At 49.5% G+C, this 17,963-nt stretch overlaps 1 protein-coding gene across 1 annotated transcript in view; it reads right to left on the bottom strand.

Moving 5' to 3' along the window:
* Positions 1-7,632, bottom strand: part of Egln1 (egl-9 family hypoxia inducible factor 1) — a 41,594-nt gene extending 33,962 nt beyond the window's left edge. Inside the window, exon 1 of the mRNA XM_026412469.2 lies at positions 6,743-7,632. Within this exon, the coding sequence (XP_026268254.1) occupies positions 6,743-7,597 (855 nt within the window). The 5' untranslated portion in view covers positions 7,598-7,632. The remainder of the gene's footprint in view (positions 1-6,742) is intronic.
* Between the last annotated feature and the right edge of the window lie 10,331 nt (positions 7,633-17,963).

Here is a 17,963-nt window from a genome sequence, read left to right as displayed (position 1 = left end):
TCTGCCAACAGAGCTGGAGGTGGCATGAGCGAGCGAGAAAACGGCTAGAGGACAAGGAGGCTCTGACACACCAGGGAGTCAGGGCCCCGGGTACCTGGGGATGAGAGGGGTTGACCTGAAGGGAGAAAGGGCCCAAGGTGCCAGCCTTCCAACATGCAGGTTAGATGCTACGCCTCCTCCTCAAGTTTTATGATCCAAAATCTAGTCTGAACTAGAAGCTGCTGGGACTAAGGTAGTATGACACGTTCTGGGTCTCCGGCTCTGTCCTGGGTCCCCGGCTGTGTCGGACTGGCCACGTGTTGATCTTTAAAGGCCATTTCACACACAATAGCCTAATTCTTACTTCACAGCCCTGGATTCTGCATTCTCACTTCCTCACATCTGTAGCTGGTGCTCTTTGGCTCTGACTCCACCCAGGGGATCAATGCCCTCACACCGGCACTGTCCTCTGGGTCCTCAGTACGGGCCCTGGGCGACCCTCCACCTCAACCACATGGTCACTTGTGGCTAGAATTCACTGGGACTGTTCTTGATATTCTGTGGTCATTCTACTCCTTCTGGATTTTCTGTAGGGGTTTAATTTTTAACAGCACATATAAATGAAGATATTTTATTTCTGACTTTATTTTGGCTCTGAATCTAAATCTATGCTGGCCTCATGCTGAACCAATCTCCTCCAGAGTTTCCACAAATCTCAGAATCTGGGCATTTCTTCTTACATGGATTTCCAAGCCGTCTTGAGCCAGCTGTTCACAAGGGCGCACAGATGTGAAGACAGCCAGGGTGGAGCTGGCAAGGGCACGTGTGGCCCTGGGGAACAGAGGGCAGGCCAGGGGTCAAAAGCAGCAGCCAGCACAGCCACCCAAAGCAATGTGAGCAGAGAGCACAGAACTTTCTTCCTGTGGCTTTGGCTGGAAATAGGTGATGGCAAGCAGCTCAAAGGCGAGAGAAGACAGGCAGAAGAATTAGGGTGAGACAGAAAAAAAGTTACTTCTCTCCAGCACTGAAGTCAACTCCAGGGCCTTGTGGCTCTTCCTTCCCTCTCACCTGTAATCTGCCCACAGGTCTCCTGGGTCACCATGCAGGATGCATCCAGGCCACCCGCAGGCCTGCTCAAAGACCCTCACCCCAAGCCCAGACCACAGCAGGAGTGTCCAACTCCTGCCCTGCTCCTCCTCCTGCCTGCGGCTGCCCTCACAGCACCATGGAGACCTTTCTTTCTAAAATAATGGGTCTCGTTTTGCTGCCCAGGCTGGCCTGAACTCTGGCCCGAGCCATCCTCCTGCCTCAGCCCCCCAAGTAGCTGAGATTTCAGGCCCATGACACATGCCTCACTCAGACTCTGATGGCCTCTCATGTCACCCACGATAAAACCTGGGTCCCAACCCTATAGCAGCCCCACTTCCCATCACAGCGCTCTACTGACTGTGTCCCTCCCCCAGCTGGAACCACCACAGCTTCCTGGCCATTTCTGATATGCCAGGCACAGTCCATCTGGGGCTCCTGTATTGCTAGTGGTAGCCTTGCTCTCGATGGTCTTCCCCAGACCCACGAGTCAGCCCCTGGATTCACTGAGCCTGTACTTAGATCTTGTCCCCAGCTCTGTCCTCACCTTGCTCATCTCTGAACACGTCCCACCTGCACATCCCATTCCTCACACCTGTGCCTACTGATGCCCACCCTACCCTCCCCAGGGAAGGTCAGCTCTGTGAGAACAGGTACTGTTTAGGCTCTTCAGCCACCCCTGGCTGCCCAGACAGTGTCTGTACATGGGCAGAACTCACTTAACACTTGTTGAATGAAAAGACTGTCAAAACAGGACTCAGGGAACAGAACAAGGAGCCAAGAGCACACATATTCTGTGATGACATGGGATCTGGGATACGTGCCCCCTGTGATCCTGGTGACTCGGGAGGCTGAGGCAGGAGGATTGTGAGATTGAAGCCAGCCCTAGCAAGTTAGCAAGGCTCTAAAAGCAACTTAGTGAGACCTTGTCTCAAAATAAAAAGGGCTACGGATATGGCTCAGTGGTTAAGAGCCTTGGGTTGAATCCCCAGTACCCCCCCCCCCAAAAAAAAAGGAAAGAAAGAGGATCTAAAACATGGAATAAGGAACACAAGAATTCCAAACTCAGGAAAAGTTCACAGTGACTTCAGCGAGGAGGTAGCAGATCTGTCCTAGCCTTCAGGGAGTTGGTCATGGGACATGACATAGGAGGCACTGCAGCAAGGGTGGCAAGGAGCTGAGTGTGTGCTAGGAGTGCCGTGGACCAGCTCCGAGGGCAGTGCTGGGTGAGCCTCTGCCAGGGCTCTGCTTTGTAGAACAGAAGCGTTCTTGCTGGAACTAGAGTCAAAGGCAACTGTGACAACGGCCCAGTGAGACACGGAAGCCACTATGCGGCCCAGACATGCTCCCAGTGTGGACTCAATGCTCCTAGGAAGGACGGTAGGACGCACAGCAGAAAACTTCTATGAAAACTGCCCAGAACTTGTCAGAACGAAAGGGGACAGAGAGCTGGAGTCGCTCATGCAGAAACTAAATAAAGCCAAGCAAGCTACTTACATCCTCCAAAGGCAGAGCAGAGACACCAGGAAACACCAAGGACCAAGACAGACGGCAAGGCCAATGGGGTGGGGCAGGGCTGGGTACCGAGAGTGGACATGCCATTCAGAAACAGCTCGATGCAGCTCCTCCAAAGATGGAAAGGGGAGGCCGGCACCAGGGAGGACAGCTTCAAACAACGCACAGCAAAGACGCTGCAGGAGAGCCTCCAGGAGCCAGGCAGGGACCATCCACGAGGGAGAATCACCCTGGAGCACAGAGAAGCAGAACTGCAGGAGCTCCGGCATGAAGCAGGGGAGGGAAGGAAGCCCAGCGTCCAGCTCCTCCCAAAGAACAGAGGCCAGCCCCATTGGGCTGCAACACGTGGTTCCATAGAGGCACAGATGGATAGGAGAGGGAGCTGATCCAAGGCCTGCCAGTGTTCCTGACCAGCTCCGCATCCTTGAACAACTCACCTAACTTCTCTGGACCTGTTTTCTGTTTTAAAAAACAAGTGTGCGTGTGTGTAGTCGGAAGCAGTCTGGTCAAAAATGGTCCTGAGCCTTTTTCCCTGAAGCTCATGAGAGGGGGAGAGACAGGGAGAGCAGGAATTTCTTAAAATACTGGAGTCAGAAAAAATCCTTTAGAATTGAAGGTGTGCATTTACACGTAAACCAGCTCATTAGATAAGTGCTTCCTACAAGATGAATCTGCTCCCTTTCCACCTAGCAAGCCTCTAAGCCTCTGAGTCCATCTCCCCAGCAGCTGCACAAAAACTGCACGTGCAGGATTTCCCACCTGTCTGCACCCCATAGAACTGACTTTGATCCTGAATTCAGATGCAGCCAGTAACCATCAACAAGCTGCTTTGGTATGTAGGGCCAGGGTTCCACGAGGAAAGAAGAGAGCAGAGGCAGAGAGGGAAGGTAGTCCTGTTGGGCCCCAGCCTTATGCTGACCTATTCATTCAGGCCCGAGCATCATCAGGTCATGCCCCCAGTCCTGCAGGTAGGATGCAGGCCTGACTCTAGGTGCCAGCAGCAAAGGATTCTGGGGAGGGCTTTCTCCCTAGCTTGCAAGGCATCTCCTCCCTGCGTCCTCACAGGATAGGTACGGTTTTTAACAGGAGAGGATTGTCACCACATCTCTATTGTAGAGGAAATAAAGCAATAGGACTTCCCTCACCCTATTCTCTGCTTTGAAAGCCATAATCTGCCAGTACTGACCAATTAATTACAATACCAACAAAAAAAATCTTAGTAACACAACCTGGTATTTCGGTCAGCAAACCTTACTACCCCCTCTCCTTACTTATGCTTTCCCTGGATATATGAAGGTTTGGATGAAACTGCAATTGTTAGGAATACCATCTAGTAATTTTATTTTCATGGGCAAGCCTTTTCCTTCAGGGATGCCACAGGAAAGCTGAGGCTCCTCCAGCCTCACTGCCCGCATTCCTCTTCTTCCACCCTCAAGGTCCCTGTGACTTCTGACAGTAACACCCCTCAGCAGGCTGAGGGTCCTTCCTGGTGGATGGAAGAACAGGATCAAAGGGCAGTTTAAGGGGAAGAGGGGAACCCAAAAGACAAGACCAGAGAAAGTGGGAAGCGGCGCTGGGACACCAATGGCTTCTCTTCTCCCCTGTGTTACTTCATCCTTCCCTGTGGTCCCTCGGTTGGAGTAGCTGAAAAAACAGTGGCCAGATAAGCACTTGGGAGGCTGGAGGCCACCTGATGACCAGGCCCTGCCCCAGGTGTGAGCGCAGAGCACAGCTGGTGTAAGGGAAACTACCCAAGATGCTCAGCGGGGAGGCCTGAGCGCAGGACTGGACTGCTGCAGGTTTCAAAGCCTCTCCACCTGGAGCAGGGAGAAAGCAGAAGTGGGAGAAGGACCTGCCAAGACCACATTTGAGAAGGGTATAAAATTCTTTATGGAAGACCCCTCCGCAACCACCCACCATGAGGTGTTCTGGCGCCTCGAGAGCGGTGTTTACAAGCACCACTCAGGCAGTCAATACACGCTGGCTTTAAGCCACTGCGTCAAAGAAACATTGTCACCTGGTGTAAGTTTACAGAACCCAACCATGGAATCTGATCATCCACACAAGGCCTGTGCTGCCTGCTCACTGTCAGTGAAAATGCTCAAACTCTGCCTCCAAGGAGGTGCCAAGAGATAGATACCTTCACTCCACCGCCATGTCCCACCTGCCTCCAGAGGGGCAGGGAAGGCGGGGCCTTGATGTCCAACTCAACTGAGCTGAACGCCAGCCAGCTTTTCCTAAGTGCAAGGCCTTGGCAGCGTCTGAGCTGAAACTTCCTCAAATGTAAATCAGGAATGCCACCCACTTGGCAGGATTAAGACTGCTGTGGCCTGTTGTGTGGAGCTAATCTGGTGCACACTGCGGTCACTCATGGTCTGGTGGTGCTATTTTTGACTGCCTTCTCACTCCCCCAAAGCAAGCACTCTCATGGTTTTTTATTTTGTTGCTGCTGCTGTTGTTTTAGGAATACTCAAATCACATGTTCAAACATGACTACCTAAACTCTTTCAGCCAGGAAGTATAATGAAAGGAATTCCTAAGATCGTTCATAGATCCTGAAACTAATGGAAGCATAAAATCAGATGCAGAGCTGGCACAATCCCCCTTCCTCCAGCCAGTCCCTCACTGCAACATTGCAGGTTCAGTCAAGAGACTTAAATCAGTTTCCCTCAGCCCCCTGGGACCCTTGGGGAAAGAGATAACTATGTCCTAACAGCTGTCCATCAGAAGCAGCTGCTCTAAAGCCAGGCTGTCTGCTGCCCCTTCCCTGAGAAGGACAGGGGAGAAGAGGTCTCAGCTTAGCTGGGAAAGCAGATGACCTTGGAAAGCAGATCAAGGAAGATTTAGGGGGTTGGGGATGTGGCTCAAGCGGTAGCACGCTCGCCTGGCATGCGTGCGGCCCGGGTTCGATCCTCAGCACCACATACCAACAAAGATGTTGTGTCCCCCGAGAACTAAAAATAAATAAATAAATATTTTAAAAAAAAAGGAAGATTTAGGACATCCCCTTCCTCTGACTTGAAGGTCAGCTCAGCCCCACGGCGGACCTTGGTCAGCCCTGTCCCACGACAGCTCCTCTCCCACGACAGCTCCTCTCCTGCTCCACCTTCAGATTTGACCCCAACAATGTTCCGGTTGTTAACATAAATGAAAATCTTGTGAAAGAACAAAGCTGAGGTTCACCCAGGCCCCTTTCCTTACCAGCTTCATTTTAAGAAACTGCTCTTCTTTCCTTTGAATCTAGTAACAGGAGGACACATGCCTTCCCCACCATGAATCCACAGTCGTGAAGGAGCATCACATCTGGATTCCCCACAAAGCTCATGTTTGGAACCCACCTGATGCCTGGCCCAGCCTTCGGGCAGCCTCAGAGTCACACATGATGAGTGTCAAAAGGACAGTAACACACACAGAGAAGAGCCATGTGTGTACAAATGCACCTGTGCCGATTTCCCAGCACAGTCCCAAAACAAAATCAGACACCAACTGACAGCGCTTCGGGAGCAGGGTGGCCCAGCAGAGCTGGGCACAAAGAAGATTCAGTGTGGAAGTAAAGTGAAAGGAGCTGCAGAGAAGGGGCAGGTCTGCTGCTGACCTGGGGAGGGGAGAGGCCCGACTGAGGACCCGCTGAGGAGCACTGCACAGCCAAGAGCAAACAAAAGGAACCCAGGAACGGAACCGGGGCCTCCTGCTCCAACGCGGTGCTGCCGCTGTTGATGTTCCAGGAAGCTACAAAACTGCCCCTTTTCAACAGAGGGATCATATCAACAAAGCACACAGAGGAAACCTAGCTAGGATGGAACCTGCCTGTACTGAGCGACCAAAAACGGAAATACCTCTTTCCCCGCTTGCAGTGGGTTTGAAAACAGCAGGGACGGAGCCGGACGGCAGGGGGAGGGCGGCGGCACAGCTCTTCCTGCACACTAGAGTCCCGCGACCAGAGACGTGCCTCTCTGGGGTCCGCGGCCCGCCTCTCCTAATGCAGTGCGTGGCGAGCCGCGCAGGGCAGGGCCTGCGGGAAGCACTGCGGGAAGCACTGCGGGGTGACAACGGCGCACCGCGGGGCAGGGGGCCTTGCCCACTTGACCCGCGCAGTCCGAATCCAGGCCCTGCGCCCGCGCAGGACAGGCCGCCCCTCCTCGGCGCCCGCCCAGCCACTTACTTTCGTCCGGCCATTGATCTTGTAGTTGCCCAGCTTGCCATTACAGTGGCGGATCAGGTCGTCCATGCTGCTCATGAGCAGCCCAATGGTCTCGCAGCCGGGCTCTTTGCCCTCGATCCAGGTGATCTTGTCACCCCGGATGTCCTTGGACGAGTCGCTCTTCTGACTGACCAGCTGCCCGTCCGTGAACTTGCCGGTGTCGTGCAGTGCGCGCACCTCGTCGCCGATCTGCTGCCCGGTCTCCCTGCCCAGGAAGTCGTCCACCACGCAGATGCCGTGCTTGTTCATGCACGGCACGATGTACTCCAGCGCCAGCTTCAGCGCGGGCAGCGGCTTGGTCTGCCCGTTGGGCCGCAGGCCGCCGCCGGGGCTCAGCGCCTCTCCGGGAGAGCTGCCCGCCGGGCACAGGCTGGCCCGCTCAGGACACGGCGACCGCCGCGCGGGCGGCTCCTCCTGGCCGCACTCGGCCGCGCCGCGGGGGCCCCGGGCCTGGGCCGCGTCCCCGGGGGCCGGCGCGCGCGCGGCCTCGGCGCTGCCCTGGCGCTGCCCCGCCGCCTTCCCGGCCCGCGCCCCGGCGTTCCCGGCGGCGGCCCCGGCCCGGGTCGGAGGCGCGGCGGCGGGCGGCGCGGGGCCGGGCTGCGCGCGCGGGGCAGCGGCCGGGCCGGCGGGGTCGCCGCCCTGGCACACGAGCTTGTGCTTCTTCCAGTCCTGGCGCTGGTGCTCCTTGCAGCAGTAGAAGGAGCTGCGGCAGCGGCCGCAGCGCAGCAGGTTCTCCATCTTCCCGCACAGCTCGCAGTACTGCCGGTCTCGCTCGCTCGCGCTCGGCCCTCCGGGCCCGCCGCTGTCACTGGCCATGGCGGCGGGGCCGGCCCGGGGCCGGGCGCGGGGCGGCGGCGGGGCCGTCAGGGCGCCGAGCACCGCCGCCCGCCGCGGAGCCGCGCGTAGCTGGCCTCAGCGCCGCATGGCGGCCGGGGCGGCGAGCGCGGCCTCGGGGCGCGGCCGGGGCGGCCGCGGGGAGCGGGTGGGCAGGGCGCGGGCCGCGGCGCCACTCGCTCCGCGCGCGCTGCACGTACACCACGGCCGGCGGCCCGGCGGGCGGGGCGGGCGCACACGCGGCGCGCTCAGCGGGCGGGCTCGCGCGCCCCCGCCCCGCCCCGCCCGGACGCGCCGAGTCTGCGCGCGGGCGGGCGGCGACACCTGCCGGGCGAGCGCGCGGCTGGCGGGGCCGCGGGGCGCGCTCCGGGCGGGGCCGGGAGGAAGCGGAAGCCCGCGGCGGCGCGGCGCTCGCGGGGTTGCCGCCTCCCGAGCCGGGTCCGCCCGCCCCCTGGGCCCGCGGGACCCCGCGCGGCCTCTCCCTGAGCTGCCGGGCGCTGGGAACAAAGAGCGCGGCGAGCCGCGGGGCCCGTACGGCGATGGCTCTTTTCTTGCCTTAAACCCTGTGAAATCTGCCGGATCTGAGCCCCAGGAAGGTTTGATGGCAGCAGGTTAAATGAGGTGACCATGCCGGCTTCAGTGACCACGTCGGGCGCTCCAGTTCAAGCGCGGACTCCGGGAAGCGCGCCGGGTGCTTCAGGGCCTGCTGGCATTACCCCTGCTCGCATTTCGTGGAATACAGTTCTTTGTTTTGCACCAGGTGGAAACCTTTCCAGAAAGGAACCAGGGGTGCTGCCTTCCACCTGCCATCTGTCTTAAGAATAAAATTGCCTGCAAGTCGGTTTTCACAGGCTGACTGAGCACCACCAGTGCGGGAACCCCACGCCATCCTCACAAGTGGTCTACATGGGCTGCAAGTCACACCCCAGTCCTTAAAATACAGACTTACAGGAGCTGCAGTGTGTATCCCCAAGGCAGAAGAGTATGAGGAATTGTTATAAACCACATTGCAGAACAAATTTCTAAAAGGGGGAAAAAAAAAATCCAGCTTCAATCCCAAAGTGTAAGATCTCTTTTTCAACTACACATGATTTAAAGCTTATTAAATTCTGCAATGTACATAAAGGGCATCCTTGGAATCCAGTCTGGAGAGAGGACAATATCTCTGCAATTTGCTGGTCCTTTGGGAAACTGAGGAAATAATTAAATTCAAAGCTTCAAATTCCAGACCAAACTAAAAATCCTGCCTTCTTAGAACATTCTTGAGACCTAGGTCTACCTCAGATATGTATCCACCTTCCCCAGAGTGTTATGAAATTCAGTAAAGTGTCATTTCACACATTACTAATCGGGCTCTTAGTAAGTGTATTGAGTACATACGAGCAGTCACATGCCTGAATCCATCTTGTCACACTTGAGCACACAGTTCAGTGTAGGGGGTAACATTTAAATAATGACACCCCCAAAAAATAAATAAAATAAATAATGACAACTCAGAGTTTAAACTGCCCCAGGAGGAGGACCATTACAATGGTTTAGGGACATGGAAAACTGCTAGCTCTGCCCTTTGCAGCAGTAAGAATCCATTAAATTAATTTAGAAATTTCTAAAACTGTCAAGGAGTTATTGAAGAGCTTACAAAAGCTAACTTTAAAACATTTTAGATATGTACAAATTATGTATTTCATTCAAGTAAAACCTAATTCTTTATAGGCCTCCTTTTGCTAGCGTAAGTATAAATTGTTCTTGACTATTCCTGAACTGTTCTTACTAGGCACATTCATGGCACAAATAGTTGATTCTTCTAAATTTAGTCATTTGTAGGTATTTTAAATAGTCCAAAAATTGTTTCAAAATTATTATTTAGGTCTATGGCATGCAAATTATTTACACACTTAAATGTAGTCTTCTATTTTCATTGAAATCTGCTTAATAGATGTCCATACTGAGACCGTTGTTTGCAGCCTGATACAGTGGCACACTCCTGTAACCCCAGCTATTTGGGAGTCTGGCACGGTAGGATCTAGAATCCCAGGCCAGCTTGGGTCACATAGGAAGACCCCATCTCTCTCTCTCTCTCTCGCTCTCTCTCTCTCTCTCTCTCAAAAAAAAAAAAAAAAAAGTTTGTTAGCTTTTTTTGTTGTAAATACTATACAAAATTACATGCTGAACATGTATATCTTGAAGGTACTTAATCAGTCAAGTAAGATTCTTGTAAAGTTTTCATGAATAGAGCAAATATAAAATATTGATTTTAAGTATTTCCAAAGATCCATGGCTGCAGAATTTCCATTTACTCTAGCTTAATGATTTGTGAGCAAGTTCCAGTGCAGCACAGTTCCCCCACACCATGTGCTAACAGCTCAGTAGCCATTGGTGAGTTTGCCAAGATTCTGGACCTCCTTCAGCAGCTGAGTGGTTGCCAATGGCCCAGGGGTTATAAAGCAGGTTCACACTGCTGTGCAAGAATTTGTGATCACTTACATGGTGCTCGCTGTTAGGTGCCACATTCTGTTCTAAGCATGCTGCAAATACTAAATTGACCTGTCAACAGAACTATGAGGTGGGTACTGACTGGGCCCATTTTACAGAAGGAAAACAAATAGAGCATGAGAAATCCCAGGCTTTGAGGGACTCCACCTGTCCAAGAGGACTGTCGTGGGAACTGAAGGAGGAATGAAGCTAAAGGCACTGCCCTAACCCATCGAATCAACCGCCACCAAAGCTAACAGCACCCCTTTTGGCACCCCTGTGCTCTTTCAGGAGTGTTTCCTTAAGCTGTATAAAGTGATAGCCACTGAGGACTGACCAGAAATGGATGCAATGCTGAGAGCTAGTGCAAAAGGTAAGTGAGGAAACAGATGCAGGAGTGACTATGACTCTTGAGGAAAGCTGTGGGCAGAACAGTGTCTTTGAGGAACTAGCCCCGTCTCTGCTCTAACACATTGAAGATTCACATTGACTATCATCCCCACACAGGGAATCAAATATCTGATTGTAACTAATAGTCTCTTGTTTCCCCATCTGTGACAATTTTGTTTTAATGCATTGCAGAGAACAGAAAAATCAGATGTCACAGGCATTCCACCAAGATAAACAGGAAGGCAATCTTTGGGTTCCCAGAAAATCAACTGAGAATCTGAGCCATTTTCTATCTATAGTTTGGGAACACATACAAGAAGGTGTCTCTTCAACATTGAAGCAGCGCCTGCTGTCTGTGCCAGCATTCTGCCAGAGGCACACGTGTTCCCAGGTGCATAAGGCTGCCCTGGTCCTAGCGCTTCTGGGCAAGGCCGTCCCCCCTGGAAAATGAAATCATTAACTAAGAACTTCTGTATGTCCAGGAAAATTGAAATAGCCAAACTGTATCAGTCATGATCATAAAATAACCCACGATCCAGTTTAGAATTTTATTATGTATTGTAAAATAAGAGGTATAAAATTCATGGCCATTTCTCATTATAGTGAGTTTTTTAAAATGGCTCACAAACTTGGGATTCTATATATTATGTTAATGTGATTTTTTCCCTAGCAAAGATTATCTTAACATCAAACCAACTTTTATCATAGTGCCAATTAGTAACTTATACCAACCCAAGTTGGAGACACAGAAATAATTTTTCTGCAGCAAACCGAAAACCTAAACAAAAACAGAGAAAATGATATAGGCAGTTCCATATGTATCAGCTCAAACAGTGATCAACCTTCGCCCTCTCCTTCTCTGTCTCACCCTGTTCTGCTCCTTTCTGTTCTTGGTGGGTGGGTGGGAGGGAATATTAAACATATAGGAACTTCAATATGCATGTCTGAGAAGCCCTGTAAGAAAAAGATCAAGTATTAGATTTTTTTTCTGGTTGTCTCAGGATTCTGTTTTTTGTGTTTCTTGAGTAGATTTTGCTTTACCAGTATCTGTCCACCCACCTCCCTCCCCCCACTGATTTGCTGGAGGAACGTGACCACTTATGCTGTAGATGTTCCTTGTTGAATTGGCTGGCTACTTCCTGTGATAACCCCTTTGCTCCTGTAGGTAGTGAGATGGATTTTTATCAGCCTCACGGTCTGGGTGCTGCGCATCTCCTATCAGGTCATATCTGGAGACACAGGCTAGCTGGGAGTTGTTGTTCATGGTCATGTGACCACAGCCTGCCTCCTCCCTCTGAAGATTACACCACCCTCTGCTCAGTTGTTCTAGCTTCAGATGATGACTGTCCTTCAATCCCATATTTCATTAGAGGTGTAGAATAAGGAACTTTCTAATCCTATCATTCTTTCTGAATTTATTACCTGAAGAAATTCTACTTTATGAAGCCTTTCTCCATCAACTCTTGGTTACCCTGAAATTACCACTGGTACGTGACAGGGAGAGTCAATCCCTGTTTTGCTGCAGGCTGCCCGGCCCCGGCCGAGCGGGCTGGCTGAGCTCCGCTCCTGCCGCTGCTGTCGCGGAGCACCGCCTGCCGCACTCCTGCTGGGCGCTTCCCTGCTGGGCTGTCAGTGCACGCCGGCTTGCAATCTTGCAACCCGGTTGGGCACAAAAACACAAGCCAGTCAAACTGAAACAAAGTTTTATTTTGTGAGCGGCTGTGTGTGACCCCCTAACAAGTGGGTCCACCCACGTGTCTTCTACCTGAGGAGGGGGGGCTCCACTTCCCCTGGAACACCCTCCTACCATCCTTTCCCAACCAATGGGAACTCTCCCATTACAAGAGTGACATGAGTAACCTGAGTCCCGAAACGGGCCCAGGTAAACAGCAGGAGTCCAATTACCATATGAATGTAACTTAACATAATCATAATCTGAATGGCTGGCTGGCAGTCACTAAACCCAAAGGTGCCTGTATCAATATTTTTGCTGTGGCTCCTAGCACTGTTTCTTTTTATTTCTTAATTTTCAGATATATTGAGCTGGTACCCTAGCGATTTCTAAAGAGGTATAAAGAAACAGCATGAATTCGTGGATTTTCATGGCTGCAGTATTTTCATCATTCTCTCTGGTGCTCCAACTGTCCCATGTGTCCTAGACGTGGTCACATTAACCTGTGAGGAGTTTTTGTTTCCTGGCACAAGATGGCCCAGACTGACCTTGCACATTCCTTGTCCCTGGCATAGACAGGGCATAACTCCAGAGCCCTGGTTACTTCTAGTGGAAAATGGTGGTTTATACTGCTGTCAGGAGGACGCATGACCACTGGGTTGATATGACTTCTAGTGCCTTCTGATAGAGCCAGGATGGGTGGTTTTGTGTGACTGTGCCAGGAGTAGAAGCATTGCTGGGCCTCACTCTTCTGGAGCCTTAGTTTAACGTCCTCTTTCCCTCTGCTGCAGTGTCTCCGAGGGACACCACGGCCTGGCTGCTCATCTGCTTTTCTCAGAAGAAATGCTCGTCCAAGCTGCTGCCCCAGGGCTGGCCCCTTCTGGCCTCCTCCCCAAGGGCTGCTGGGCCTCCCACGCCAGCGTTTAGTGCCCAGTGCGGACACCCTGCAGGGTGACTCCTCTGTGCCTGCCCTTTGCTCTCCTCTTGTTCAAGGGCAGGTGCTTAAGCAACCTTGACATCACCATCCTGCAGAGGCACACAGGCTAGAGGAATCTGGAGCTCATTTCTCTACTCACAGGTAATTGGGAGTTTGCACTGTTCCATTTCCTGCTGGTGCTGAAGTTGGGTGTTATTTGCATGTCAGATTTTATGGATTTGGGGGAAGCTGTATTGAGAAACAGTGATTTGGCCTCTGACTTTATACTCCAGACCTGAAGGCCCCGTTAAGGAGCACCTGTACCATAACTAGAGTGAGATCGTGTGGGAGCACGTGGGCCAGAGGTGCTTCAGAGAAGTGATGGACGCTGTAATGTAGACCAGGGTCAGAGAACTCTTCTGTGCAGACCCAGATGATAAACATCCTGGGCTTTGGGGACAGGCTGTTGCTTCTTGTTGGGGGCCAGCAACTCTGCTGCTGAAGCACAAAAACAGGCATCAACAAGAAGTGACCAGAGCAGTGTGGCTGTGCTCCCACTGACTCGACAGCAAAAACAGGCAACATCCTTGGGGCTGGAGTTGTGGCTCAGTGGTAGAGCACTTGCCTAGCACGTGTGAGGCACTGGGTTCGGTTCTCAGCACCACATTAAAAAAATTAAAAAATAAAGATATCATGTCCATGTACAGCTAAAAATATTAAAAAAAAAAAAAAAAAAAAACAGGCAACATCCAGAGTTAGCCACAGGCCATAAGTGCCACCATGCCACATACCAGCCCCTGGGACTGACCTCAACACAGATCAATCACAAAATGTCATGAGATGGTGGTGTGCTTCAATAGAAAGCTCAGAGAACATCGTGATATTTGCCTTTTTAAGAGTTTTTTTTCTCACTTAATATAGAAACATCAGCTCACATCTTCCATTAGAGGCAGAAGGATGGAGATTGCTTTAGATCTTTGCCGTGTAGTATCACCATAGGCAATATTTAATGGTGGGAAATGGCTCACAGTATGTTGGGATGTAATATCACAATTCGGGCATCCAGTTAACACTTGTTGGTCAGTAAGCTTTAAAAGCTTACACAAAATAGCGTCTGTAGTTTGCGGACAGTGTTCAGTGTGCTTAGAAGAACCTGAAGTGTGGATGGCGGTGTCCACCGTGAGAACTACTGAATGGTCTCGTCATGAACATCTTTGTTTTCTTTAGTTGTTCCTTCTTTTACAATTCCATAATAAATGTGTAGACAGTTTGTTAAATATATTTGTTTTGATCTGAAACAAATAATAATTTAATGGCTTGTTTGTGATAGAATATAGTGTAAAAGAATGAATAAACAAAGGGCTTAAAAACAAAAGATGCTTTAGTAGATGGGATGCTTTTGTTGTTTGGATCTAAAAATGTCCCCCTCAGAACTTGTTTTTTTTTTTTTTTTTAAAGAGAGAGAGAGAGAAAATTTTTTAATATTTTATTTTTTTAGTTTTCGGTGGATACAACACCTTTATTTTATTTTTATGTGGTGCTGAGGATCAAACCCAGTGCCCCGCGCATGCCAGGCGAGTGCACTACCGCTTGAGCTACATCCCCAGCCCAGAGCTTGTTTTTTTGTTTTGGGGGTATTGAGAATTGAATTTAGGGGCACTCGACCCCTGAGTCACATTTCCAGCCCTATTTTGTATTTTATTTAGAGATGGTGCCTCACTAACTTGCTGGCTGGCTTTGAACTCATGATCCTCCTGCCTCTGCCTCCTGAGCTGCTAGGATTACAGGTGTGCGCCACTGTGCCTGGCCCTCAGAGCTTGTTGTGAAAGCTGATTCCTGATGAATCACGGTTCTGGGGGTGTTTAGGCAGTGATGAGCACTGTGACCTTTCCAGTGGATTGATCCATTTGATGGATTCGTATTGCAAATTGTCAACTGTGTGCTACTATACACAGGTAAGGAGAGGCTGGAGGAGGTGGTCACTGGGGGCATGCCCTTGGGTGCTTTATCTTGTCCCCAGTCCTAGGCAGCTCTCTCCTGCTCTTTGCTTTCTGGCTGCTGTGCCCTCTCCTCGACTGCATCCTTCATTGAGATGTTCTGTCTCACCTCAGGCCAGAGCAGTGGAGTTGACCCACTGTGGACCATAACGTCTGAAACTGTGAGCCACCAAATAGGCTTTCCTCCTCTAAGTGCTTCTTATCAGGTTTTTGGGAACAGTGAGAAAAAGCTAACTAAAATAGTTGCAGAAAAACATTGACAACATTTCTGTAGGCAATATGTTTCAGTCTAAAGAGCCTGGGGAATTTTGGAAAAATAACTGAGTTCAAATTCAAACTCCCTTAATACCTAGTGATCTTTAAAAGTGAGATGCCCTCCTGGTCCTCAGTTTACCCACCTGTAAGGGGAAATAATATTATCTACCGCGTATGTTAAAAGCTTAAAGAATTTACATAATGAGGTAAATTCTAGCTTTCCAAACTAACTCCTTAGAACTGTTTCGAAATTTTGAGTTTCTTAACCTATTTTGCCTTTTCTTTATAACCAAGTACAAAGTCTTTCTCTATATTTTAATCCATTTATAAATGCCTGCATTATATTCTCCAGGCCATAGAATCAAAACACAGATAAAGTCAAGTCTGACACCTTTAGACTCTCCCGGATACCTGCTACAGTCACTGTGACCACTTGGTCTGAGCAAAAGAGAAGGGTGCAGCTCCATGCATGAGGGTGCCAATCTGCATCTTGCTTCCTCATGGCACTCTGAGCAGCCCTCCTCTTCTTCTGGCAGACCCACATGGAGCCTTCGGATCTTCAGATTCTTGTGTGGCTTGCACCACAGTTTCTTCTCTCCTGGTCAAATTGTTCTAACATATGGTGCTAATATTTGGACATTTGTCCCCTGAAAAATCCTTGTTGAAGCCTAGTTGCCATCCAAGCAGCATGAAGAGCCAACTAAGCCAAGGGCAGAGATCTCGTGGTGGATCAGAGCCCTTCTAAAAGAGCTGAGGCCACAGTGGGGGTTTCTGCCCTTGTCTGCTCTAGCTCTTCTCCTTCAACCATGCGACGCTGCAGCAAGAAGGCTAGCACCAGATGCTAGCGTCTTGTCCTGGGCCTCCCATACTCCAGAACTATAGCCAAATAGAGTTCTGTTCATTATGAATCAGCAGCCTCAGGATTCCATTACAGCAGCAGCAGTGTACGCATAGCATCCCAGCAAGCCGCAGAAGGCACCTTTGTAGATAATGGCCTCCAAAAATATTTCTCAGCTCTTGACTTCTGAATGAGTCAATGATCTTATGTAAAGGGGGTTTGCAAGATAATAATGCCAATATTAGAGTAAATGTCGTTAGTATTGTATTCTAAGAAAATCACTGGCTGTGAACTAGGAAAGACTATGGAAATGGTTAGCAACATGGAAAGCATACTTCGTCAGGCTTCCAACAGATTCTCCTTCTGCAGAGGTAGAGCTCTAGATTGTTTATTTTATATCCTTGCATTTGTATTGCAAAGCCCCAATGAAAAGTAAATTGTTTTCTGTGCTGAATGAATTGCAACCGGAAAGAAGGAAGAAGCAAACAAGCACCACAGAGTGCAGTCAGCAGTGAGAGCGGCGGACATGGCTGCCGTGGAGGAGACGCTTCCTGAAGAAGGTGTAAAGGGAAATTCTAAAGGAAGTCTCCCTGCCCACCTAGGTTACCTTATGTCTCAGAAAATCAATTTTTAAAAACTTTAAAATTTAAATTAAATCTCTTTTAACTGATACATTAAAACATAAAAATGTACATATTTATGGGTTGGGGGTAGAAATGAATAATAGGGGGAATTGTTGAAAATTAACAAATATGTGGAAATTAAACAATATGCTACTGAACAATGATTGGATCAAAGACAAATATAAAAGGAAAAGAAACTAAATAATATGTTTAAGCAAAGAAAAATGGAAACCAAAACCTATGCAACAAAAGCTGATCTAAGAGGAAAGTTCATAGCAATAAGTGCCTGAAAAAGAACGGTTTTAAGTGAAGGACCTAATGGACACCCCAAGGAAGTAAGTTAAGGAATTTTAATTAAGGAATTTAAAAGGACAAAGTAACCCCAAGATTAGCAGAAGGGAGGGAATAAAGATCATAAACAAGTGAAGTAGAGATTATAAAAATAACAAATGATCAATAAAACTAAGACCTTATTTAAAGCTAATGAAATTGACAAACCCTGGACTAAGGGGAAAAAAAGACTCAAACAAATTTAGAAATGAAAGGAAGACATTAAAACTGATAACAGAAATACAGAGGAGGATGTCCAACTCCTGCGAACATCTATACACCAACAGATTAGACAACCTGGAGTAAGTGGAAGAATTCCTAAAAACACATAACCTACCAAGACCAAATGTTGAAGAGATTTGAAGTCTGAACAGACTAGTAAATGACTGAGGAGATTAAGTAAGTAAGTAAAAGTATCCATCAAAGAGAAGCCAAGGAATGCAGAGCATAGTAATACACAACCGTAATCTCGTTGCTCAGGAGGCTGAGGCAGGATGACAGCAAGTTCAAGGTCAGCCTAGGCAATTTAACAAGACTCTGTCTCAAAATAAAAAATAAAAAGTAACAAGGACTGGGGATGTGGCTCAGTGGTAAAGCTCCCCTGGGTTCAATCCCCAGTGCTGCCAAAGAAAAAAGTTTTAAAAAGCACAGGGCCAGATGGCTTACATTCTAAAGACAAACTGACACCAATTCTTCTTAAACTCTTCAAAAAAACTGAAGCATATGGAATACTTCCAAATTCATTTTATGAGATCAGAATTACCTGGTATTAAAGCCAAAACAAAGGCACGACAAGAAATGTAAAATATAGGCCAAGATCACTGATGAATATTGACACAAAAATCCTGAAAAAAA

Source organism: Urocitellus parryii, chromosome 9, assembly GCF_045843805.1.
Source record: "Urocitellus parryii isolate mUroPar1 chromosome 9, mUroPar1.hap1, whole genome shotgun sequence".
Lineage (NCBI taxonomy): Eukaryota > Metazoa > Chordata > Mammalia > Rodentia > Sciuridae > Urocitellus > Urocitellus parryii.
This window is presented reverse-complemented; position numbering and strand designations above follow the sequence as displayed.